Source organism: Larus michahellis, chromosome 22 (genome assembly GCF_964199755.1).
Source record: "Larus michahellis chromosome 22, bLarMic1.1, whole genome shotgun sequence".
NCBI lineage: Eukaryota > Metazoa > Chordata > Aves > Charadriiformes > Laridae > Larus > Larus michahellis.
This window is the reverse complement of record NC_133917.1, coordinates 5,103,220-5,129,808: the sequence shown is the minus strand read 5'-3', so window position 1 is coordinate 5,129,808 and position 26,589 is coordinate 5,103,220. Positions and strand designations below refer to the sequence as shown.

The 26,589-nt window shown below is 49.7% G+C and overlaps 1 protein-coding gene across 13 annotated transcripts in view; it reads left to right on the top strand.

The window, feature by feature from the left end:
- R3HDM2 (R3H domain containing 2) overlaps positions 1-26,589 on the top strand; it is a 53,843-nt gene that overhangs the window by 7,200 nt on the left and 20,054 nt on the right. For 11 of the 13 annotated variants that reach the window (XM_074565273.1, XM_074565274.1, XM_074565279.1 and 8 more), the window contains 5 exons: positions 22,623-22,821; positions 23,954-23,995; positions 24,867-24,953; positions 25,120-25,246; positions 25,991-26,069. In XM_074565273.1, the coding sequence (XP_074421374.1) occupies positions 22,654-22,821; positions 23,954-23,995; positions 24,867-24,953; positions 25,120-25,246; positions 25,991-26,069 (503 nt within the window). In that variant the 5' untranslated portion in view covers positions 22,623-22,653. Of the gene's footprint in view, positions 1-10,731; positions 10,980-22,622; positions 22,822-23,953; positions 23,996-24,866; positions 24,954-25,119; positions 25,247-25,990; positions 26,070-26,589 lie in introns of those variants that run through there. The other 2 variants (XM_074565272.1, XM_074565281.1) reach the window with 2 other exon arrangements.

Genomic DNA, 26,589 nt, shown 5'->3' with positions numbered 1-26,589 from the left:
TATCCGTTAGCTTTGCTAGGAGCCCGTGGTTGTTCTGAGGAAAAGGCTGAGGATGCCTGAATGAAGGAGTCGCTCTGGAGGGGCCAGTACAGAAAGTGTCTCTGAGAAACGTGTTTTTTAAGGGATGTGACAGCGCGAGCATGGGAGCAAACAGCACCGCTGGTAAGGAAGCCCCGTGTTTCTGTTGGGCAGGAAGTGAAGTGCAGTAATTGTATACCTTAAGGTTTTTACTGGAAGTATGATTAATCCAGTCACACGATGGAGCAATTTAATAAAATCATGCATGGATTTCTCTCTCTTTTTTCCTTTTTTTTTTTTTTAAGAGCTGGAGGTGACATTTGAAAGGATAGTGGGCTGTAGCTGGGGACCATAGTTAGTTTCCCTCCCCCTTCAAATATATCACACCCTCCTCCATATTTTTTTGAACCTTCTCTTGATATCTGAGTCCTCATAAACCTAGCTGGAAGGCAACGCGACCTGCTTCCCGCATGGAGGCAGAGGTGAGGTGTGCTTCTGCAGAGACGTTTCTGTGTCTGAGTGTGGGCAGCAGCAGGAGAAGGGCTGATGCTTCCCCTCCTGTCTGTCGGGGCTGGGATTCCCCTGCATGTGTGATGTCAACGGGGCGCATGCGGATTTAGCATTTTGTATAAAGCCCAGTTTCATTATGTATTGGGAGCACAAGCTGTCTTTGTGTACTGCAGGCTGAGTCACTGCTGCCGCCCAGTGAATTTTGGTGACGATTATTGAGTGTGGGCAGATGCAGCCCACTCTTTATAGCAGCTCGCTTGTATTTTTTTAATGAAGTTTTAAAATTTTTATATTGCTTTGACATCCTTTTCTTTGAGAATCTAATTTATCCTGAGCTGAGTTTAGACACAAGCACCAGCTTATTAGAGAAGGCGTTTGCTGTATCTCAGAAACTGACCTCTTTTGGGAGGCTTTAGGCATACTATCTATTTAAAATAGAATCCTGTCCTGCCTGCTTCCCCGTGTCCATACCAGAATGAACCAGATGCTTTGAGCCCAATCCTTCTGTTGTGAGTCGATCTTGGGAGGAAAAGGGGAGAGCGTGGACGGAAAAGTGAATGAAGATCCAGCCCGTGAGGAGAATGCAGAGAGGTGCTTGTCTTCTGCCTCCCCAACTGGGTGCAGTTGCTCCAACCTCGGAGCTGCTTTCTCCCCTTAAACTGCAACAGCCCAAAAGCAGGGGTGCTCCCCTCCCCCGGGTCTCCCCCAGAGCAGCTTCAAACCGAGCCTGGAACTGGGATTGGCTTCGTTTCAAGAGGGACGAGAGGTTCACAGAAGCGGTCTGCCTCGCTGGCACCGGCTGGATGGCTGCGAAAGCCTCTGTGCTGAGCGCATTTCAGACACGGTCTCGCCAGCGTGGAGCTCCCCCAGACTGGGAAAGCGGTACTGGCAAAACTCTCGACTTTGACGCTTGTGGTGTATCTGTGGGATTTGAGCAGCCTAAGCAGCGTGCCTTTGCTGTGCTGGAACAGAGAAAGCAGTGCTGCCCTCTTGCCTGCTGCTGGGCTTGTGTTGGTACAAATGGGCTTGGTCTGACACAGCTGCTGCTTACGCGAACGAGCTACATGGATAATAAAACCCCTGGCCTATACCTGGCTCTATGCTGAGGGTTGTACCAACATAATTATGTGAATAAATGAACTGTCCAGTGAGGAGCAGAACTGGTTAGCCTGGCGTCTCAATGATCAACGTCTTGTGGACGGATTCTGTGCTAAGGATTGATCTCACGACTCTGTCTTGCCACTAGTGGGAGCATTAACGGGTTCTTTTATCTGGTCGCTTGTCGGAAGGCTTTTTTTGAGAATTTAACTGTTCTATCAGAGTTCCTTCACAGTGGCTGCCGTGTTGAAATGTTAGTTGGACAAGTAAGAGAAGCACACAAACTAGGTCGGCACAATTGTATAAGCCTTTTTTTTTTTTTTTTTTTTAATTTTGTCCCCCTCCACACCCTCAAAAGTGTCCTGATAACAGCACGTCCCTAGCTGATCAGGTCAGCCTTGGCCAAGGGGCTTTCAATACAGGCATAGGCTGTAGTTATGGCCTGGAGTTAAAAACTTCCCAGAACTGAAACCTATAGCTCTCTGCCTCGATAAGCCACAGTTTGTTTCTTAAGCTTACTCTCTGTGATAATTTTAGGCTTGTATCCAATGGACTAGTAAAATGCAAAGTGATTTTTGGAGAGGAAGCGTCTCTGTAACAACTTGCTCAGGAATCGCGTGGTTAGGCGTTGCAGAGAGAAACCCTTCAGCAATATTGGCGGCCGAAAGTAACCCAGGAAAACGGCCGGAGGGTGGGCTGGGGGAGAAGGTGCTGCCTGCCGGGAGCCCGCGTGAGCAGTGCTCTAATCAGGGGCTGGGCGTAAATGGCTTTTTAACATGTAAAAGTCCATTGTACGTGGCATTGACTTCAGGTGCCCATTGTGAGCTCTTCAACATTCTAAATGTACAAAACTTAGAAATTAGAAATTGAGGCTGTTGGGAGATTTACTCGTTTCATAACTGCAATTCCAATAATGTATATGAAATTACTAGGTCCCAAGACAGCGGTTGGACTACTTTCGTTAAATCTTTCTTTAGTGCTGCAAAGTAACATTACATGCTTTCCATAAATAGCAACTGGTTGTAAGATGGCATCACCGACTGCGGGTGACCCGGTGCCAGGCCTGCGAGTTCTGTTTACTCAACAGTGGCCGGTAACAGGCTGACACCAGCCAGCGTGTGACCCCTGTCGAGCATGTAAATAGGACCGGGAAAGCGTCAACTTTGAGGCAAGGCAGGGAAAATCCTAAAATTAGACCTGACGTGGCAGTTGTGGGTTTGCTTTGTAAATGCCACTGCGTGTTCTGCAGCGCCATGGCTCCTGCTGGCTGCCCGCAGCTTTGCGGGACGCTCCTGCCCACTCTCCGCTCCCTGGGGCGCGGGCTTCCTCACGGAGAAGCTGGTCAATCGAAGCATGGGCTTTTCGGCTATAGCACAAGTTTAAGTTTGCACTTCTTTCTCCTCTCCTTTTAAAGCCTCTTTTCAGCATCTTCGGAGCAGCAGTTCACATTTCAGGTTAAATGTGATGGTGTAAAATTACGTCAGTCGCTGAGTAAGGCAACGGGACTGCGTGAAAATGCAGGAAGGCAATACACTCAGTTTTAGGCAAGATCTCCATTAAAACTGCCCTTCAGAGAATGCGGTCTTCAGATGGATGTTGCCTTGCGGTGCTCCAGTGATTAAGACCAAGTACCACAGTTTTGTTCACCTTTGCTCACATTTAGGGCAAAATACATGTTGGGAGACCTTTGCGGAAACCAAAGGAGCCGCTTGTTTATGATTTCCTCTTTAAGACTCCGGTTCCTTACAAGCATGCATCAGGTCTGTCTTTGAACTTTCTCTCACTGGCTTTTTACTTTCTTCTTTCTTTTTTTTTTTTTTTTGGCACTTTTATTCCATTGCGTCTTCAATAATATCTTTTTATATTTGAGGAGAAACTCCAAAATATTTATGGCAAGCTGCTTCTGTGTACAGATTTAATAGGTTATGAATTAACTGCATATGGTAGTGTTTTATTTTTCCTTATCAAAAATTTACTCTGCATTTTCTTATTACCGGCAGTTTCCTGTCTTACAAGTACTTGGGAAAATGGTATCATTCTTCATGAGGAAGCAGGGAGAGATTGGTGTCTTTCTGGTGTTATTTTTTGAAACTGCGAGGAGGGAAAAAAGCAGCCATCTGTTAAAGTATTTTCACAGGTTCTGCAAAACCTGGAAAGACCATATTTTTCTTTAGAGCAGCCCAATGGCAAACTGAGATAAAGGGGCCGTATCTGTGACTAAGGCTTCTTCATTATTAATAGTAAATGTGAAATATGTTAGGCTCTGGCGCTGAAAGGAGGAACTCTTAGATCTGATAATGCCCTTTCTAACCTTACTCTCATCACTTCTGCTGTGTTCTAATTCCCACCACGGAAATACAGGTGACGCCTGTATTGCAGACTTATTCAGACGGTTGAATATTTTAGGTTAGCACCCTCCAACAGAAAACATCGTATACCAAATAGGTTCTCAAAGCTCAGCCTCCGTTATCTGGGCTTTACGTGTGCTCCCCACCTGAGCGGGTCACTCGCGTGGTGGACCGTACCCGTCCCTGGGCACCAGCGGCTGCTCCCGAAGCGCTGCAGGGGCGCGCTGGGCAGGCACACGCTGCCTGCTCCCACCCGCGTCCCTCCCGCAGGCTCTTCGGCGTGGAGGCTGTTTCTCTGGTTTTGGGTGTATGCCTTGCTGCAGGGCTCCGGTCCAGAAGGGGTAGCCCTGGTTGCTGTTGCCATGTCCGTAATAATGGATTTTGGATTCCCATTTTAAAGGGTAAGCAAATAAACATCTGCTGGGCTCAACATGTAGAGCTAGGTTGCTGCAGCATCCCCAAGCTTCCCAGTTTGACACACATGCTTTAGTTCATGCCGCCTCTCTCTGCTTTTCTCTGCCTCCCCTCCATTCCTCTGGCATCGGCGCATGTTCTATTTTTAAACTGTGCTGTGCTCTGTATTGCGGCATTTCTCTTCCTGAATTATTTATCAGTGTTTGGAGCTGAATGGAGTGTGCTACGTTTTTTCCACTGCTCATTATTGCCCACGTGTCTGTCTTGAGCCATTGACAGATTTGGTTCATGTCAAATCACGCTGGCCTCAGCTCGGAGAGGGGCCGGAGGGGATGACGGGGGCTGGTCACAGCCTGTGCAGCGCAGGATCATTCCGATCTGCATGTGTTTAATACCCTTATTGCTGGGGCAGACAGGGAGCGGATGGTTGCCATGATAACACATCCTCAACGGAGCCAGATTTGAATGGAAGGTCCCTTTTTAAAAAAGGAAAAGAGAAATATTTTTTACTGGCTTGAGCCTGAGAAGAAGACACCTCCATGCACACGTGTGTGCACACACGTGCAGAGGAGAAGACAGCGTCAGAGACTGTGGGCATGGCTGAGTTTGACTCAAAGCTCCTTGTTGGGGAGGGTGTTTCATTTTCACTGAGTAGAAAATGGTAATTTTATATTTAAAACCCTTCTCTGTTCCAGCCATGTCCAGTGCACGCACCTTTATCCATCAGAGATGGCAGCACAGCCTTTAAAAGGAGCAGGTGGGCAAGATGTTTCATCTGCGGAGGGCTCTTCCAACTACTCACTAAACTAAATCTGCTCCTTCCGCCTTCTTCCTTGAGTGTGTCTCAGCACTTTTATTTTCTCCTGCTATCCCTTTCTCCCCCTGCCTTCTTCTGGCTCTCCTCTATTCTTTTGCCTCTGGTTTGTCCCTCTGAGCTGATGGATTTAGCTCCTCCGTGTCCCTGCTGCTTCTGGCCTCCCGTCGCAGTGAAGCTGGGGATGCTGCTGCCCCTTCGCCTGCCCGGGAGGAGAGAAGGGAGAGGAGGAAGGAGCTGCCCTGTGGCTTCCCTGCGAAGGGAGGTGTCAGGGAGGGCAGAGGGCTCTGCCTGCCCCACTCCGTCCCAGAGCCAGTCCAGAATTGTCTGCCACTAGAACAGTCACTGGGAGCCGCGTTCAGCTCCCACACTGGGAACGTCTGGCTGGCGTGGGGCAAGCGTGTCCTTCCCCGTGTGCTGACGCATTGGTGACAGGAGGTTTACTGTGCCTTTACGTCCTTGGCATAAAGTGGGTGGAGGACTGAAGGGGGTAGAATTTAGAGGGTGAGGTGGTCCCAGTAACAGCTGGGATGTTTTTAAATGTGCATGTTTTTAAATGAAGTGCAGTAGATGCAGCTTGCTGGGAGCCCCACGGCTTTGGGCAGCCACCCAGTGTGACGTTCTGCAGTGCACCATGAAAATGCAGCTGTGATTACTGCTAAGCTAAATGCCTTAATGAAACCCAAATCTAGGGCAGTGTGCTTTTTTTCTGCTGGCCTCTGAAGTAAAGTACTAATTCTGCTTTACGATCTAATTTCTGAATTCTCTCTTAGGCCAAGTAAGCTTCTTCAAGGGTTCTTGCATCACTTCTCGTAGGTCCAGGAGCCCCGTCCCTGTCCTCACATGGGTTTTAGGCCCTGGGTGTGTAAGAGTAGTAGGTGCCTTTATTTTGTGTGTGTTCGTGCAGCACTTGGAGTGACACTGATTCCCAGCAGCAGGGTGAGCCGAGGACAGGATGGGCCAGAGCCTGACTCTTGGATCTTGCTTCTTTGGGCATAAGCCAAATCTGTCTCTCTTTCTGGTAGTAGAAGCCATTCAGATGGAGTTCTTGATGGCTTGGGTCTCTCTGTCCTCCTCAGAATATCATCCTCCTCATGACTCTCTGACTTGTGACTTTTGAGAGTGGAATCTCCACTATGCAGGCACTATATATCTTTTTTTCCTTCAATCTAACCCTTGTTCCTTTATTGTGGCCTATTCTGAGCAAACCTTGGGCCTCATAAGAAAAACATGCTGGTTGTAGGACTTACGTGGAGAGATCTCTCAGGTGGTCATGGTCTTGATGAGGAATCATGGCTGTTCTCCCTCTCTTCCATAAATGTGTCCCCCATGGAAAAGGATGGGTAAGACCAGAACATTTCTCCTTCAGCCCTAGCTGGGGGATTCTGCTGGTCTCCTGCTTTCAGCTTTTCTGTGGGTGCCTGCTCTGGTTCTGGATGTTCGTGAGATGTTTTCACGAGACGTGTCAGAGTAGGTAGCTCCAAGCAAGGTGCTGCAGTTCTCATCCTTCCCACTTTTTGACTCCAAACACAAAGAAGTCCTCCTGCTGCATACACACTGCTGCAAAACAAAATGAGCCTGTGGCCTGCAGGACTTGGATCTTTTACTTGCCACATGTGGTGGTTATTGTAGTGTCGTCCTAAAAGCGTTCCCTGTCCAAGCTGGTCCCTTAGCTCAGATACGCGGTGTGTACCTGGCGGCACCCTGCAGTTGAGTCACGTTAGGCAGCCGTCTCTCCAAGTCCCTCCTGCGGTCTGCATGCTCATAAAGTCCTTGGAAGTGTCTGCTGTCTGGAGAGTGTGTTTCTACCTGTGCATTTCAGTAATTAATGATAGCTTGCAGCCTGGAGCTGGATGCAGGGAGCAAGGTCAGTTCCAACCCAGAGAACAGTCCGTGACGGTTCTCCAGCTGCTTGAGGGTTGCCTTCTCTCCCTCATCCCCACGGTGCGGTGGTGGCTGAGGCTGGCAGAAGTGAGAGTGCTGGTGTTTGACACACCTGCAACAGGGGGTCTGTTCCAGGCTCTTCCGTTGGGGTTTTTCCCTTTTTCTGAGGGGAGGGGGAGTTTTCTGCTGTGGGTGGGTAAATGAGTGCATTGAAGTCCATCGGTAACGCTCTTCCCCTTTCCAGCCACTGTAGGTGCCTGGTGCAGGCTGCCTGGTACACGTCTGTCACACGGGGGAACCCAGTCCTGGGCTGACAGTGCGGGTTTGCACCAGTGCCATCCCACCAGTTTGATATCACAAGTCTTTGACTTTGTTTCCCCCCTTCTGAAGGGATTATATCCACAACCTAATTGACGTGTCTTCTCTCAACAGAAGGTGGGCCGGGCAAATTAGAGCCTAGGCTCGTTTGATACATGTCTGCCAGGGAGGGAGGGAACACATCTTGTTGCTTTTTTTCTTTCTTTGTTCTGCGATATTACTAGGTTCGGCACAGGCAGCTTCCCTGCGAGCCGGGAGCGCAGACAATACCTAGAGCTGCTGCGTCTTTTCTGTGCCCTGCTTTCACTGACCTAATTCCATTGTGTGCGTGCACACACACGCACGCACACACATGCACACATGTGCACACACACGCGATGCCTAAGCAAATGGCTCTGGGGTGTGAAAGGCAGGAGCCCTCTCTGCAGGGCTTTGTCCAGGCTGCCGGTGGGGCTGGCTCGCTCCTCCTCCTCCCACCCGGGATTTACTGTCTCCCTAAGGGGAAGGATGCAGCTTAGGAACTCCTCTCACACACACGTGCTTCGTGAAGATGGAATGCTGCCGACCCATAGTGATAATGGGCAGTGGTTTTTTGAAAGAGCTGGACATGCCTGCGGGAGGCTGCGTCTGTGCTGTCTGGGGCAGGTGCTTGTGTCCTAGGGCTGGAAGGCTTCCTTACGCAGAAATCTGTCCTTGCTGAGCCATCTGCCAGGCGTCTAAGTGCTAGAGATCAGGTCTGCAAGCTCAGGTTATGGAGCTTCTTTTCTTTCTGCTTTTATGCCGATGTTAAGAACTGACGGTGGGGTTTCAGCAGAGGGTCCTAAGCTGATTGTATGTTCTTGTGTGCTTAACGTGCTCTGCCAGCTGGGCTTCTTTGAAAACGAGAAGACCTGGTAGAAGGAAAGAACAGCACCTAAAGTTCCCTCCTTTTACAGTACTAATCTTGCCACTGTAGGGCTCCGGAGTAGAAGGTGCCAGCAACTGTCCTTAATAATCCTGAGTCGAAATGCATCAGCTCACAGATGCTCCTTAGCAAAATAAAGCTCTGTTAGTTTCACTGGGTTTTGTGGAGATTTTAAGGCTCTGTCTATATGGAGCGAAGATCCTTGGCCTGGGCAAGGCATGCTGGAGCACTGCTCCTGGACCTGGACTCCTCTTGCTTCTTGGTTTGCAAAGTGGCTGCCAGAGTTTCTTCACGGCTCAGAACTCCAGGTTTGTAACTCTAGGCACCTGCCTGGGTGCAGGAATAAACAAACCCAGAGTAGATGAGTTAAAAAGGGGGAAATCTCCCGATGCTGAGTTGTTAAACCTCATCTCTGTCTGAATCTTGCAGCTTTGCTGGATTCAGCTGCCACAGGGAGTCACTCTGAGCACGTGTTTTCTGCCAGGGGGACGCCAATGTCCAGACTGGTTTCCTGCTGAGCAATCCATGGAGCTGTTGCAAATGCAGCCACTTGCCGCCTCTCAGGGCTCACTGTGCAGCAGACTGAGACGCTGTCACGGCGGAGCCCATGAGCTCAGCTGAAGGCCCTCATCCAACAAGCCTGAGCTGCTCGGACAGTGCTGACTCTTTCTCAAAGAGCTTGGGAGATCAGGGTTCTGTCCATTGGACAGGCGCCTTCATTTTAAAAACTCTTTGCAGAATTGGGAGGAAAGAACTTGAAGTGGCCAGAAATGGAGTCATAAAATGAATGTTAATCCTTTGGATCTGTCTTCCTGGCACCTTCCGATGGGGAAATTTCGTGTGACATCCATGAAGCCTTTGCGTTCAGCCAATGTGGGAGTCGATTAATGAAATTAATTTCAAGCTCTCCACTTGAAAACACTGATATAGCACTGCAAGTGACTTTTGTCTTCTTACCCTCTGTCTTGCCCCTCTGTCATTCTTTCTCTCTGGTTCTCTATCCGTGGATGCCCTCTTCAAATGTCAACGTTGCTGCAGGCAGACGCAAGGAGCTGTTTACTGCAGCCGGGATCACGGTGGTTCCAGCAGGAAGAGGAGGACAGCTGGCCAGGAATGTTCTCCTCCTTTCTGCACGGGCATGGCAGGCTTGATTCAGAAAGCTTTGAAGCAGGTTAAGGCAGAAGCTCATGCAGCCATTTAAACTGAAGTCCTTTGCAGAGCAGGGCCACCTTACAAACTGGACCCTCAGTTTGTCATGGAGCTGAAACGTATCAGGTTTCTGTTGTCTGTCTCCTTGCTGTTTAAAAGCTGTATTGGACTGTTTCTTTGGACTGTAGCAGGGGATCATTCAGAAGAAACTGCATTAACTTAGCAGAAGTGGTAAAGGCAGGTCCTGAAGAGGCTTTACCAGCACAGCGCTACGCTATTTGCAATGGATGCTGTCACTTAAAGCTGTGCATCTCAACCTTTTTGCAGCTGTCTCACTTCAGCCTCTCCATCTCCTTGAGCCTGAGGCTGATCTTGCCTTCTCATCTTCATCTCCTTTCTCTTCAAAGTTTTTGCCTTTAGACGGCTGCCCTGCCAGCGCAGCTGCCCCTTGCTCTGCTGCCAGCGCTCAGCCTGAGCAAGGACCCTCCTGGAGACCAGCTGCTGGTGTTTGAAGCAGCCCTGCAAGAGTCCACTCTCTTCAGCTCTGGCTGCACCTTGCCTAGGTTGGGCTCCTGCGCAGCAGGAGCCATGGGCACGGAAGAGTGATCCCTAGCTGCTGTTGACCGCTGTTTAGAGCTGTAGTCGGAAGATCTCCATAATCCAACAAGAAGCAACTGCTGAGCCTGGCAAGGGACAAGGTGCGGTGGTGACCCGTCACGGAGTCTGCCTGTGCACGACTGCTCAGCAAGGCTGCCTTGTGCGCTTGAGAGTAAGCTTTAGTATATGGAGAGAAGACTCGATCGCAGCCTGCGTGCCCGTACAGCTGCCGGGTCTGGGATGGAAAACCCCTTTCTGGGGAAAACTTAAGCAAGTGAGAGGCTTAAAACCTCTCCAGGGCCATTTGCATTTCTTGTTTCCTGTCTCTGTCAGATTTAATCACTAATAAATGAGGAGGAAAAAAATAACTGAACTGAAATGAAACCATTAACAAACCCGTGGAAGCATTATGGCAACAGTGACAGGAGCAAAGCAAGGCTGCCTGCAACCTACCTTGGCGTGTGTAGGGCGTTCTGCAAAGTGTGGTCCCTGAATTCTTCTGGAAGATGCTGATGTTTACCATGGTATCTCTTCTTCGCTCCTGCACTTAAATTCGTGCTGCTCCAGTGCCTGGCAGGGGAAGGATGCTGTGTCTTTAAAGCTGTCTCAGGGCTGTGCGGAGGCAGTTCCATTGAAGTGTTTGAATGAGAGCAGGAGGGGGGTGTGCATGTGGCTATTGGCAGAGCTCTCTATGACATCCCTCTGAACAGCTGGGCTCTGCTTTGCTTCAGAGCTGCTTGTCAGAGCAATTAGCCTGCTGTAGCAGCAGCAAAGATCGCTAGCGTTTTATTCGGGGTTGAGAGCTGGCGGGGGCTTCTAAGAAGCAATATTATCTTGGCAAAATTCCTCTTGAACTGGTTGTGGCGATGAAGTCTCCGCTGAAATCAGGAAACAGATGACCTGCTGAGAGTGCAAAACCGCCACGGTGAGTTTATTTTTAGAATAAGTCTTCAATTATTTTGGGCTTGAGAAAGATTGACCAGAGACTTTTCTTTTCCTCTCCCCATACCCCCACCACGCAAAATACAGTATAGGAATAAATGCGAGTGGTTCAGGGATGGGGACCTGACATCATTCGTCTCCGGTAAGTAAGTGACAGGATTTCTGCTGCTTGATGGGGTTAATTTAAAATGGTACTGTGCTAAACTGAGTATGTGGCTCTGTGATCCCATTCAAGACTGGAGAGTGTGAGATGAGCTTTCTCCTTCCTCTTTTTGTGATGCCGGGGATGCACCTACAGGAGACAGGGGAATCCCCGATAAGCAAACTGTACTCCTCCATGTCATTACGGAGTTCCCTGTGACAGTCTCATGGGTTCTTCTTGTGGCTTAGCTTGGTGTTTATGCAGCTTGCTCCTGGGGAGTTTCTGTTTATTTTGCAAAGACGAAATACTCCCTGCTCTTCTGCTGGGTTATACTTTAAAAGATTTTCTTGATTGAAGCTGGTTAGTTGATGAGAAGTGTTGACTAGTTAATTGGCTGTGTGCCATATGACATTTTCAGGTTAGCTTATGCAATTTGGTGTTCTGTTGGTTTCTGTTCACATATATATTAACCCCATTGTTAAATGATTTTAAACCCATCACTGAATTGGGTTTGGCTTTAGTGGAATCAGGAGTTTGGATTGCCTTTACCTCCTTCTCACACACGTTCATCGCCCAGTCGTGCCTAAAAACCAAGATACTGGAAATGATGCTCTCTTCACTTGAGGTTTAGTGCTAGAAGCTGGTTTTCTTGGGCTCGAGGTATTAGCCTGTTACCATACTGCAGGATCTTCGGTCAGGTGCATTGGACTTATTTCCTTTCCCTTTGTGTCTTTAAAATGCTTATTTAAACTGGAAGCATCACCTGTGGCTTGAGGAGCTGCTGCAGTCAATGGTGAGCCCTTCGGCAGGTGAAGGCTGAGTTCATCTTGCCGAAGGCTGTGGGAAGGGGAATGCCTTATCCATGCTTCCGACTCGCCCTTTGTTATCAAGTCCAACTTTTGCAGCTGGCAGCCAAAAGTTGAAGTTGATTTTTGTTTTTTCTTTTAATCATCATTTCCGGCTTTGTTCAATGATCAAATCAATTTCTGGATCCCGCCTGGAAAACAGCCACAGTGTCTTGTATTTGCTGTGTACCCCTTGGCTCAGTATCCTCTGCCAGCGGGAGGAGAAGCAGGAGCAGCAGCCTTAAAAACAGAAAGGGGGATATAGATAGCAGCCCTACTTTTTGCCTTCCTCCCGTGGAGGTTTGCTGGGAGCTGGAATGCTTTGGGTCTGATTAGTAAAGTTTGAGGATCTGCTTTGCCAGCCCAGGTCAGCTTAGGAATGGTGAGCTGGGCTGGGGAATACCCTGCGCCCTCGGCCAGCGTTTAATCTTTGCGCTTGTGCTTCTGACTGGCGCAAGCGCGGCACAGGAGACGTGTGCTAGCCAGAGGATAAGAGCTATTTCTAATGTCGTACATTTTTCCCGAGCCTGGTTGCCACCTCCACATCTGCAGGTGCCTCCTCCCTGATGTGGAATTTCGTTATGGGTGGGTTCAGGTGTCAGGAATTCTGCTTGGGATTCTCTGAAAGAATTAGGCTGTGTGTCAGTGGGAACTGCGTCAGGGTTTTCCTTGGAGCCGTGGAAGGGTTAACAGAAGTTCCTGTTCAGTGCTGTCCTACTGCATCTTGACACTGTAGAAAGTAGGTGGATAATTCCTTGCTAGCTTTTCAGGAAACCCCTGTGGTGGACAGCCCTCGTTAATTGTTGCTGGGAAACCGCTTTGACGTCACAGGAGCAGTTCCCTGGTCCTCGGATGAATACAGGAATAGCTCGTGATGGGGAAAGGAAAACCGGTGTGCAGTGGAGAAGGGAAATCTCTGACGGGGAGATTCTCATCCCAGATTTACCTCTTCTTTCTCCCATCCTTCTGCCTGGGGACCCTCAGAGGAACTGTCCGTGAAAATGTACAAGCACTATGTTTGGGCTGAACAGAAGCCCTTCCTTCTCAAGAGCTATTTAAATTGGTGGCTTCTGTGATCCTTTCACTTTTTAACTCTTGGCTGCTTTGTTTGGGTGTTTTTTTCTCCCCCAGATTTTGTAAAGGAGGGGTGAGAGGGCTCTCCCTTGGCTTCATTGCAACTCCCAAAATAAAGGAAAAAAGAACAGCATCGCTGGTTTGGTTTTGTTTGCTTGTTTTTAACATGAAACAAATCATATCCCCTTAAGCTAACAGAGGGGAGAGCAGAAGGACTGAAGGTGGCCGCTATTGCTGTGACCTTCAGGCTAAGAGAACTTCTAAGGCTCAAACTGTTTAAAGCCACTTTCTTCAGGATCATTTGAACTCTCTTTCATTGCAAACCCTCCCATGGTGTTTGTGCAGTGGGTTCCTTTCTCCTGGTCTTGTCCTGTCTGTCCAAGCTGTCGGCTTCTGGGAGGCACGTGGAGCTGTGGGCACCTGGTAACTGTCGCAGGAATGCGTCTCCTTTTCCACGCCGGCAACGTAGGTGTAAGCAAAGTTTACCCATCCAGTTCAAAGTGCTTAAGAGATTTTTGTACCCCGAAGTGCTGTAGAGCAGCAAAGAAAGTGCTGGGGCTGCTGCTGGAGACAGTCGTTTCCAGCTCGGGCACTAGAGGGCTCGGAGCGGCAGCTCAAGGCTCTTGCGAAGAGCCGCCATCAGGTGCCTCCATGGTGCGGCGGCCCAGGCACGGCTGGCGATGCTGAGCAGGGGCTGCAAACACAGCTCCCTGCTGCTTTCCTCGTCGCTTGAACGTAAAAGCTGTTCTGGTGCATGGGGCCAGAACAGCCAATAACGGATGCGTTATTTTAAACCGATTTCTAATGATTTGTCACGGTTGCTCGTTTGCATCTTCATGTGACACCTCCCTCCACGCACCATTTTCTCCTCTTGATGCATATTAAAAGGAAATATGCATCAAAACCCGAGCAGTAAGCCTAGTCGGGGTGGGGAGGAGGCTTTCAGCGGGATCTGGGGATCTTTACAGCCTCTGGCTTTGCTCCTGAACTGAATTATCTTCCCCAGGAGATCTCCAGCATGCCTGAATCCAATGATTGCCTTCTTTCTGTGTCGCCAACTTTTCGCAGCAGAAATGAGATGGGAGCTCTGATCTTTTATAGCATATAGGCTGCTTTAGGAGCAAAAAGAAAGGACCTGAATATGCAGGCAATCAAGCTGGATGCTCTGAACACATCGGCCAACTCTACGTTGAAGTGTCCCGTCAGGCATATTGCACCCAGTCAGCAGTTTTCATGTATGAAAAAACCCAACACACTCTTCCTGTGTTATTTTCCTGTTTTCCTTTGGTTGTGAGCCCCCGCGTCCCTCAGCTGACTGGATGGTGCAGCAGACGTTGCCACCTTTGTAGTCCTGGCAAATGAACAGAGTCTATGTTACTTCACTTACGTATCACTTCTCCCCTCTGTGATGCTTCATGTGGCAAGGATGTTTCCGAGCGTTACACCTGGGGGTGGCAGGACAGGCTGGGTCTGCTGGGATGCCCTCTTAACTGTGGTGGGGCATCCTTCCTTGGTTTGATACTTTCTCCTGTTCTGAAGGATCAGGGCTCTGTTATGAATGGAAGTTATCTCCTTTGCTACTGAAATTCAGGCACCTCTGAGATTATAGCACTTTGAATTACACAAAAACACCAGTGTGGCCTTTGGGGCAAGAAGCAAAGACCTGTCTTGAGTGGGAACATCTGGAATTTGGTGGGGGAAAGTAAATAATTGTTCCACTTTGAATTTTTCTGTCCTGAGACAAGTGCAAAGGGTTCTACTGTGAGCTTTTCCTCCCACAAGAGGGATCTGCACGCAACGGGAACCAGATTAAAAACTGCAGAATCCCCACAGAGCATGTGGAGGCATTGGGTAGGTGGCTGGACACGTTCATGTTTCAGACAAGGTTCAACAGCATCTTCTGTTTCCTTCCCTCGCAGGGAAGAACGAACACCTCTTCCACTCCTAAAAGGACTTCTGCCTTCCACGTGCAGCCCAGGGTACTGCGTCGCTTACCTTACAAGATCTGATGAAGTTTCTGTCTTAGGCCCAGATGTCGTTCGTGTTGATGACGAAATGAAAAGCAACCATGACTTGAGTTAAAGTGGCATTTTCCTGATTGCTTGGTGCAATGGAACTCGTGTGGTGGAACCCTCCTCCTGCCTGGAGCTCGGCCGTGTGGCAGGCAATTACCTCTGCTGTGTGCTCCCTTCACAACAGCTGCTCTGCCTCCTGTGTTTTCATTTCAGTGGTGCTTTTTGTGTTATCTTCTGCTGAAACACTCGTTATCAGTGAAAACTACTCCATTGTGTCTAGGCAAGATGTGTTGTTTTAACGGCAACTCTCAGACTGCAGTCAGGTAGATGTTTACCCATCCCAGGGTGCTGTGGTCCCCAAGGCTTTGGCAAGGGAGGCCCTGCTGCATTACCACTTCCATGCCTGCCTAGGGATCGCGGAGCTGCCTGTTATTTTGATGAACTAAGATCCTTAGATAGAGCAGGTAATTCACAAAGGGGAGGGAAGTGAACCTGACCTGCGGAGGTGGCAGCCTGCACATGAGAGTGCCGTTTGTCAAACACGCGATGAGTCGTCAGCGTTGATGCGTCCGTCCCGAGGCAGTGCTGGAAAGGCCACGGTACAACAGCGTGTGTCCTGCTCGCTGCCTCCCGAGGGGCCAGACCCGGCTGCGACAGCAGCGTTCTGGATAGAAACCCTGAGTGGCAGCCAGGGGGAAATGGCAGGCTCTTAAAAAGTTCAGCTTTTCAAAGCCCGCAGGCGAAGCATGCTGTATCTTTTTGATTCTCTCTTTCCTCAAATGCCAGCGCACCTTTATTGTTCTGGCACACTTGATTCCTGGGTGTCACCTGAAGATGATGTTGGCAGTCCTGTCACCAGTTGTGCTGTGCTGTTGGGAGTACAGTAATAGCAAGTTGACACCTATCCTGATTTTAGTGCTTGAATTGATTGAGGGAGGTAACAAAATAACTGATTATTTTTTTCCCAAAAATGTATCTTGTGGTTTGAGACATTCTACATAATGAAATCCATGCACGTGCCGCATAACAGGACTACTGCCATGGTGAGAATTCAGATGCTTCCCATAACACACCTACTGGCTGTCGTGCCATTTAACAGGGCTGACTGCACTTGTAAGAGCGAACAGCCTTTTTAAAGGTATTTGAAATGAAGAAGAGCTCTAGGATTACATATCTTCTCCAGGCTCCAATTCCTACATTCAGCCAGAGACGCAGAGGTGAACTGTGGCCACCACAGCTAGGCTGTCGCAGACACTGGCCTCTTCCTTGCTGTTACGGCCGGTGGAACAGGCCTGGTAGCCCCTGAGCATAAGGCGCTCAAACCCAGGTGGGCAGTGGCTCTGGCGAGGTCCCCCCAAAGGGATGCTCTTGTAGCAGCCCGGCCCTAAGGCACAAAATGTTACTGAACAGCCAGGGGAGCCATGAGCGCCTTAAACTGCTGCAGCCATTTGCTCAGCAAATGTGAAGTAGAGCTGGGTACGGGGGCTTTCCTCAGCTGGGGGGGAAGGCAGTTTAACTGGTGGTGTCCTACTCTCCTTGGAACCATCTGGGAAGGATGTGTTGGAGACCTCTGGATATTCTGCAGAATTAACTTAGAGGGCTTTCTGTCTCACCTGCATTTCCTGTCTCCTTTCTTGTATAAGGTTAATTCCCCCCTTTCTACCTGAAGTCAAACCCTTCCATCTGCATCATAATTTCACCTCTTTGATGTAATGTGGGGGTGGAGATTAAGATTTAAAGCAATGACTAAGCACTGGGATCCTATGCACTGTGCAGTCAAATACATCTGGCCTCTTGTTTTGTTTTGCTTTTTTGCTGGATTCTGTGGGAACTGTATGGTAGTGAGAAATTAAACCCCTTTCTTCAACTGATAATTAAAAAAAGCAATGGAGAGAATGGGGCAGAAGTTGCTTCATTGGCTGAGGCAGTTGCAGCTTGTGAGTGTTCATGAGTGAGGTTTCAGGGCTTTCTCACCGAGCGTGGTGCTTGTTCTAGCTCAAGCTTGTTACCTCTGATGGGGAGCTCTCTTCTCCAGCAAGAGGCAAAGGGAGCGTGCTCAAAAGGCTCTTTACCTGCTTGTTTTCAAGCTGAGCCTGCGGACGTTTTGTGGGATGCTAGGGATGCCCCGGTCAGCAGCGTTGGTGCAGGCAGCTTATGTTTTGCAGAGCAGACTGGGACCCCAAATGGAGCCTAGGAGGGAGATGTTTCAGGAGCTACGTGGCCTTCGTTGGTCCTACTAGCAAAAGCCTTTCATTACAGCCTCTTGTTGCATCCGGTGTGCTTTAATACAGCAAAAAATTTACCGGCTGCTGTGCCCTGGCGGAAGAGGAGAAGACAAAGATCCCTCGGCGCGGAGAGCGCACTGCGCTGCCTGCCTGAGTCAGTAGAACCGAGGAGGCTGTAATGCCTTGAGTTTGCAGCAGCCTCGCCGCCTCCACTTTTTCCTGTGAAAACCCTTTTCTACAGCAGCGGCGGCGCTCGGGAAGGGGGAACCGAGTGCCCCCCAGACGGGTCCGGTTGCTCCTGGTGACAGAGCCCGTTGCCATGGAGCCGCCGTTCCCATTGGTCGCCCTGGCAGCCAATGAGCAAAGGGCAGGGGAGCGCATCCTCCCTTAACCTTGGGGAGGCGCTCGGTGGGGAGCGGTGCCGATGCTGAAGCCTTGCACAGAGGGGTGAGGCGAAACGCTCGGACGCTGGGGAAAGGCCTCTGCTGCTCTTTCTCAGACACTGGAAAAAGGCCCCCCCTCCCTCTTACAGCCTGGTGCCTTGGGTTTAAGCACCAGTTGCACCAGCAAACCTCCCTTGGGCTGGACCAGCTCTTCCCGCCTAGTTCTCCTCCCAGTGCTCAAAGTTGACTTTGATTGTCCGTTGGAGCAATGTGGTGGGGACTGTCCTGCCCGCCAGTGAATCACCAGCCTTGGGATGTTTATTTCTGAGCCCTCAGAGCACTTTGCTTAGCACATGATTGGATGTGTTTTGTTTCTAAGTACGCTTTCTTTATATTTTATAACCAGCCTGAGGGTGGAGAAAGCTGCTGCAGTTATGGCTGTGTCAGGGTTTCTTCTTGGCAGCGAGACTCTGCAGCCTTCTGTGTAGTGAAAACTCTGTTCCATTAACGTTGATGACCTGGGCTGAGTCTGATAAGATTTTTACTCTGCTCTGTTGAATGCCTCCTGGAGTGAGTCTCAGAAAGCAAAAAAGGAATTGGTCAATAGCCAAGGGAGGAGATGAGGGGAAGTGAGTCAAGATTCTTGTCCTCAAAGCAAATTGTGATGCCTGGTCAAGAAGGCCGTAAGCATGAAGATCTGCTCCTGCAGTCATGCACTCACACTTAACTTCCTTTCCCCCTGAAAACCGAGAGGTGGTTTAACTCTCCTGCGTGGTGGGACGAGCTACCTCAGATACCTCTATCCTGTTGCAACACAGGAGCGTGCACGTAGGCAGTTACAGCCAAGCAGCCATATGTCTCCTTTGCACCCTCATTTAGCTCGCAGGAGCGTTGTCTGTACTCTGAGAAACAAGGCCAGGAAGAGTCTGTTTAGCAGTAGGCTTCCTGCCTTCCCCAGATTTGCTGATGGATCCATCCTAACTGTAAATGCAGAAGTTTCTTGCTTTTATTCCCTGCCTAACCAGGACCAGCTGCTGCCTGCATTGTCGTGGCTTGGCAGCTGCAAAGTGCGTGTAGCAGGAAGGCAGCAGACGTGGAATTCAGTGTTCCCCTTCGGGTGAAGAGGAGGATGTAAATCTGTGCTGGCCACTCCTTCACCTGGCCCTTGCCCAGCACACACAAAGTGTTTGCTCTGTCACTGCCTTCACCGGCCTGTTTACTTCGCCAGACCCAAACCAAAAAATCAATGGCAGCTCACCCACCTTCTGCTGCTCTGTTGTTCTCTTTTTCTGACACAGATTTTGTGGCTTCCCTAATGTGGCATCTATGTAATCTTTTTGTCTCCCTGGCAAGGCACAGCTCGGTCACACCCACCCCACCGAGTTCACTGAACTTCCACTTTCTCTGCAAGCCGCTGTCTGTCACAGCGGATCATGTCTGCCGCCCCCTCGCTGCATCCCACGGCTGTCCTGGGGGAGCAGGGCTGATTCATTCATACAGAAAGGAAACCTCCTCTCCAAAGCATCACTGTTGAGAAGTACTAGCAGTGCACGTATCTTTGAAGTTTATGGGCAGGGAAATCTCCCGGAGAACTCCTGTCAGGGGCGGAAGCTTTATCAGGATGGGGCAGCCTACAAATGTCAGTTCAGTGGCTCCAAGTCGTCTTCTCTGGAAGAGGAGAGGGAAAACTGGTGATGTCCCCTTTGTTGTCTTGCCGAAGTTACACTGCAGTATGATGAGAAAAGATCCCGTTACCCTTCTCAAATTTGACTGAGGTGCTTGGCTTGGGGGTAAAAACTTGTTATAGGGTGGCTGTTGCAGAGAGAATGAGCTGTACAAAACCTGCTCTCTTATTTTAGTGCAGAAATTCCCCTTTTAGATAAGTGTTGTGTGTGCAGTTCAGATGCCTCCTTCTGCCTCCCTTCCCCAAATCTCCTGCAGACCCTCCTGGCTTGTTTACAAGACAGCCCCTGGCCCGGGCACGAGGCTGGAACAGTTTCCTACAGCGTGGAGCATTTTGGGGAGGGGGGAGGCAGAATTTACCAGCTTCGCTCCCTGCATAATCCAAACTCCTACCAAGGAGGCTGGCGTGCAAATCGAGCAAGTGTTCCCTTTTCCTTTTCTGACCTAGTTCCTGCCGGAGGCATCGCAGCAGAGCACGACTCCCTCATGTGGGGGCTCACCACCCCATGCGGCGTGCTTGTTATAAACTGGGAGCTCCGCTGCGGTTCCTGCGGGCAGCTGCTGGATGCCCAGCCTGCCGAGATGAAGAACAGACCCTTGCGGCTGGAGGGTGGATGCCTCAGCGGTGCCCAAGGGAAGCTGCTTCCTGCAGGAGTGCTCCCAGAGATGCCTGACGGTGGGATCGTCTGCTGGTGGGTGCTGTCCCGTGGGACCCTGCCAGGAAGGGGGAGGAAGCAGCCAGTGATCCACGCGGTGCAAGGATCTGCGCTGTTAGCGTTCGGAATAGCAGGCTGAGGTGCTCTCACCCTCTCCTCCACCTGGCATTTGAGGCCACATCCATGCTTGGAAATGATTATTAGCCGGAAGGGAGAGGTGTTTGCAGAATCGTCTTGCAAGACTAACGTCAACAGCAGACTGCGCTCTGGCTCCTTCCCTGTAACAAGCTATATCCACGGCAGCTGTTTTCTGCCAGGAGCCACCAGCGTGGTTGTGGGACAGCCTGCGTGGCGAACAGTGTGGCGGTGCTGGGCTGCCGGAGCCTGGCTCAGCACTGCAGGGGGCACGGGGATCTTGCCCAGTTACGTTTGTTCACTATTGCCCCTTGGGTGGGAGGGGAGCCTTCTGGCCCTGGTGTCCTCCTCTTCACACGTTCAGGTGTGCTATGTAGGAAGTTGTGTATGGAATTAACAGTGCGTTTCTTGTAACCTTCCTGCTCCAGAGTGAAGGCACATGAACGGTGGCTGGGATCTTCCAGCAGCTCTCTCAAGTGAGAAATACTGTGTTTTCATACAGTGCTGGGGTGTATCTGCTTGTCTACAGCACCCCATCGCATCCACGGTCACTCTCCTACGGATACCTGTGTCTGCCTTGAAGCATCCAGTGCGTTAACTGGACAGAGCACCCCTGCCAGCCTCCTCCGTGCCAGCTTTTATTGCTTTCCCTGCACCCTTTTTCTGTGAATTTTCTGGGGTCAATGCGGGTATTTCCCACACGACATCAAGGTGCCATTTACTCATCAAGGTCTTGTGTTAAGTAACTTTTTCCATTCCTGGTTCTCCCATCTGTGGCTCTGAACTGACAGCAGTGAGTCTTATTGCTGGGGAAAAGCTCATTGTCAGTCTAGAACAGGCTGGTAAGTGTGGGGGGAAGCTCAGGTGACGGGACCTTCCTCCTGTGCTCGCTAGGTGTCCTGCCCCGTCCTCTCGCTTCGATCCCCTGCGGTGCTGGCATCTCCCGGGCACACTCGCTGCGTGGTTCCGTGGTTTCTCTGGCTGCAGCCCTGCCACGGGGGGTTGCCTCTAACCCAGCCTTTTCCGTTCGCACCAGGGGCTCTGCCCTGAAAGCCTTAACGAGTTTGTTACAAATCCCTGTAAGAACCCATCAACTAAAAGCAATTGGTTGCGCTCTCTTGCTTTTTCTATCTGGAACCGATTCCAGTAGCTGCGATAAGAATCAAATACATGTTTTATGTTCATCAGCCCCACAAATTAAGGGGGAATGAGGTTGAATTGGTTAATGAATATTAGCAGTTCCCATGCAGAGCCAAGAGTCAATAAATCTCTGTGAGATCTGATTCTTTTTTCAGCCACGTTCTGCCAAAGTCATTAATAAAACAAGTTGTTAAATATCAGCTGTGTTTTCCAGTGCCCAGGCCTTTTGTTTGAGCCTCTCTCAAATGTAGGATTCCCTTTTTCTTTTTGGAAACCTGTCTCAATGGGCCTGCCTTTTATCCTGCCCGTGTCCAGCCTCCTCATCTCTCATCAGGACAGGCGTCGGGTTCAGACGTCTCTGCAGACGCGTGTCTCTACCAGAATCGCTCCGCAGCCCTACATGAGCTGGTTTAGCCCTCACCCAAGCTCCAAGAGGCCTGCTTTGAGTTAGCTGAGAGGGCTGACGTTTTGATTTAGACAATTGGTTTGGAATTAACACTTAATTTGATGAATGGACGTGTGACACGTTCATTGCTCCTGTTTAAGACTGTCAGCAGACTGAGGCACGTGTTCCTGCCTTGTCCAGATTCCGCTCTAATTCAGAGGTGGTTTCAGGGGCTCTGTGGGCTGCCTGTGTTCGTACTAATCAAAAGGAAGCAATTAAACGCAACTTTGTCAGGAAGCGTTATTTTTTGGTCTTAATCTGTAATTTGACTGTTATGGTTTGACTCCTGCTTTTCCTGAAGTATCTAACCATAGATAAGAGAGAAGATGTCAGGGGTTACTTTATTTCCCAGGAAGAACCAGAACAATGTCTTGGTTACGGGGCTGTTTTTTCACTGAAGATTTGACTAATTGCAAGAAGGACTGGGCTGGGATTTGAGGAAGAAAATGCAGATTGTTGTTGTTTGTCCTGGGGCAGAGCACACCTCCTCTGGTTGCTTGAGGTTATTTCACCTGCAGAATTCCCTGCCTCTGGATGTTTGCTAGGGCCAGGGACACCTTCCGTCTCTCCCTCGCAAAGAAGTTAACTGGCAGAGTACCTGCACTGGGGACCTCTGTCTATCTCAGAGGGTTTATTCATCCCTGCTGGTGTCTCCAGAGTCCCGGTGAGAATCACAGAGCTCCTGCAAGGTCCCCTCGAGCCAGGTGCTGCATCCAAGGGGGTGAGTGGGTGGGCTGTCGTTGGAGTGCTTGGTTTGGGGTCTTTGTACGCAAGATTAGCTACAAGGAAGTTACAACCTGCGCGTGCAAGAGTTTGTGTTCCAGAGAGAAACTCTCTCCACCCCCTGACTCCCTTCTACCCATTCTGTCACCTCTTCCAACAGGTGCCCATTGCTCCGTTGTAGGGCTCTGAAGATGTCAAACAGCAACGTAACACAGGAGTCTTTGGAAATAATGAAGGAGTCTGAAAAAAAGGTGGTTGAGGAATCTGTGAACAAAACCAAATACGTATCCAGGTCACCAAGCAAGGAGGAGGTGGAGAAGGACGGAGGGGAGGAGGTCAGCGTGCGCCAGGAATCCCAGGTGAGTGGGATCACCAGCTTGGGGAGCTGGGCCCTCTCCTTCCCCGGGGCAAACACAAGCTGGTTACTGTCCCTTCTGGCGGGGGCTGAAGCCTGTGCCCACCGCCCGTGCCGTACGGGGTTGTTCAGTGGCTGCTCCCTCTCGCGTCAGCTGAATCTGTCCTGCTCAGAGTGGGATAATTGAAATATTCTTTGAGCCTGGGAGAAAATGAGACTGGTGCGCTCCTGGGGGCACTTGTGCTCAGTCACCAGGTTCGGGTCCCATGGCTGTTACCTCCCTCTTATTCCTTTCTTTGACCTGAGGATTGGTTAATGACTTAATGTGAAGTGAAGGCATCCCGAGGAGAGCTCGGTTTCAGGGATGGTGCTTGGCCGTTGCTTTGCTGTCGTTAAAAATGCCCAAATAGGAAGTGAACGTTCTGGGATTTGATTTCAGCAAGGAAAAAAACCAAACCCTGTGCAGGCATCATTTGGAGGGTGGTGGGACTCATTCCTGCTGCTCTGCTCTCCTGTCACGTGTGCTTTTGGCTTAGTGTTGAGCTTGAAGAAATGCCCACCCTCAACAACCTGCTGAATGCTTCTGTATTTAAAGCTGGTGTCTGGTGCCAGATTTGTTCATCCGCTGCCTGGGCAGACACCGCTGTTCCTCACAAAGAGCCTGAGTTTGCTCACTTCGTAATGTGGGATGGGGAAAGGTTTCTTAGAAGGTAGGGATAACAGATGCCGCGGTGTCTCTTAAATCAGAGCAGCAGTGTGTCCCTCTCATCATCCACTGTGTTAGAACACCCTTCATGTCCTAGGAATGGTAGACGACTTCTAGTTTTCCTGCTTAGAATTGTGTCCTACCCCTTCACCCGTACGCCCTGAGATCCCACAGTTGTGCTGGGTCTGTCAGAAACAGAGGAGCTGGGTCTAATCCAGGCGAAGTCTCTTAAGCAGTTTTTGCCCGCCTGGGGCCTGGCAGGGCAGCTCTCCAGGTCTTCCTCTTTGCGCACGCTTCCGTTGCTGTCAGGTAGAGATTTTCGTCAGAACGATTTTACATGCTCAGTGTTGTGCTGCCTTGCACAGCAAATGCCGTTTACAGTGTACACATTCGGGTTAAGCTTCTTGCCTTCTCGTTCCTTTCTCCACAGAGGCGAACTTCAAGTCATGGACATGCCAGAAAAAGAGCCAAGGTATGACCTCTTCTGACATGCCGTTCTTCTTGTGGCCGTTCTGAGCTGAGTCACGATCCCAGCCATAGGATGGTACTCTCAAGTCTTCCCTGTCTCCAGAAGCAACATGCAGCTCATGATGGTTCAGGAAAAATATATAATGGTTCTGTTTGGTCTTAAAAGCCAGGACCCTGTGCAGGACTCGAACAGGCTGTGGTTCCAGTTCCTGCCCTGACCATACCCAGGGCAGAACGTGCCTGTGCACCTCAGGCGTTTCTCCAGATTGTTGATCCCGCCTGGAATCTCATGTGACTGGTTGATATATTTTTTCCTATTTGTCACCCAAGTGAGTCAACTTACCAAGAGTCCGGAAAATGCAGGTTTTATTTTAAGCATTTTCTCTAAGCACTACTACATTACCCAAAATAGCCAAAGTCATCAGGTCAGACAGGCGAGGTGTAAATGGGGTGACAGCCTTTTAACTAAGAACAGTAACAACCTTCACATCTTAAAAAACAATAAAACAGTTGGTTTCAGCTATATCCTTTGTTAATAGTTTTAATTTTTGCGAGGTGAGCAGGGGAGAGGCTGGAATTGCTCTGGCTGAAGAGATCAAAGAGCGCGTGAGTTAAGGCAGTGAACTTGCTCACCTAAGATCTGGTTGGTTCAAATCCTAATCAAAGACCGAAGGAAGGACAGAACCGGTTTGCTCTAGGACTCCAAGCCTTTGCATATTCCTGGTTGCTGCAGGAGGCTGGTTTGGTAGTCCTCCTTTTTTAGCAGTTTAATTAACAATGGCAGCAGGAGTGGCTCGGTAATGGAGCAGCATGAACTTAAATTTGTGTGTTTTGGCTGAGGTGTTTCAACAATAGTCTTTCTTTTCCTTCTCCAGTCTAATTCAAAGCTTAAACTGGTCAGGAGTTTGGCTGTATGTGAAGAATCGTCTAGTCCCTTTGTAGATGGGCTGCTGGAGTCCCAGGTAGGCCTGGAATGAGACAAGCTGTGGAGTGTGGAATCCCCGAAAATCCGCATCCGAATCCCCTGACGTTCTGTGATGCGTTTCTCAGCTGCCAGTGTCTCCAGCCACGGCAGCGATCGCAGGGAGCGTCCGGTGGCTCAGACCAGCCCACTTTGTTTTGTTTCAGGACATCATTCAGTTGCATGTGAGCTGCCCCTCTGACAAGGAAGAGGAAAAGTCCATGAAAGATGGGGCTGAGAAAGAAGAAAAAGACAAGAATAAAGAAAAGGCACCAAGGAAAATGCTGTCTCGAGGTCAGGTGCTCTTTTGAACCGGGCAGGTCCTGTCTTACCTGCCTTGATGATTCTGCTGGCCAGCGGTGCGGTTGCTGGGAGCAGGGTGGTTATTTCTGCCGGTGACTGTACAGGAATGTATCGGTTTTATAGCATCCTTTCTGGAGCAAAGCACGGGGAGGGAGGAGGAGGGTTTCTCTGGGTTGGCACGTGTGCCATCAGGCTCGCAGGCTTCCTGCATAGTTCATAGTTTTTAACGCGCAGGTGCAAACCCAAGAGGGCTCACTGTTTAGACTCTTGCTTTCAGTCTAGGTTTGATTTTATAAAACCTGCCATAGGTGGCAAGGTGTGATGTTGCAAGGAGGTGAGCTAAGTTTCTGCTGCGTGATCCTGCATGTATGATTTTGGGGCGTAGAAACGGCTAAAAGATACGCATTTACTCTGGTGAGCAAATTCCTCCCGCTGCCCAGAGGGGAAAGAGTATCCAGTCCCGATTTTACAGATTGAGAAACTTGACCTAGAGGTTGCGTTCAGAGCCTGTGCTGGAAACTGGACTTGAGTCCAGGGGATACAGGTCCCAGCCTGGGCAGTTCTGTGACAGGCTGGGCTTTTCGTCCTCTCTTCCTGGCCTGAATAGCCGGTGCTGAGGATGGCAGCAATGTGGGGGCATCATCCTCACGCGTGTCGTGAGACACACACCCCTTCCCTTCAGTCTGTTCTGTTGCAGTGTTGTGTTAATTTGTTCTGCTGCTGTTGTTGTTTCAGATTCCAGCCAGGAATATACAGACTCCACTGGAATAGATTTGCATGAATTTTTAGTAAATACACTGAAAAAAAACCCACGGTAGGTCCCTAGTCAGTAAAACAACTTGCTGATGGAGTGAAGGGAGGGAATACCTGGCGACCAGTGCTTCTTTGCTTGACCCTTAAACCCATGCTGTTTGCGGGCACGTGTGTGTGTGTGTTCATATATCTTGGGAGGAGGGGGGGCTACAGCAAGTACAGAAAGTACCCGAAAGTGTGTTTTACTTTTTTTGGAATTCAGAGAGCATTACTAGAGCTGGGGCAGTGTAGAAACAAAAAGCGCAACTGTAATTTTATAGACTGCAGTCAATCAAAACATATAATTGTGTATTACGGAGAGAGAGAAAGAGGAAAAATAATTTGTTTGAATGCAAGCAGGAAAGAATCTTGATTGCTTTAAAACCCTTTCTATAAATGATTGTCAAATAGCAACCTCTACAGGAAATGCTGCTGTGTCAGTAATAAACGTAATCGAGCCGAATGCTGGCATAGGAATGGCAAAACTGGAGTCTCTACCAGTGGAGCTCCCAGCAGAGCAGAGATTCAGAATTACCAAAAGC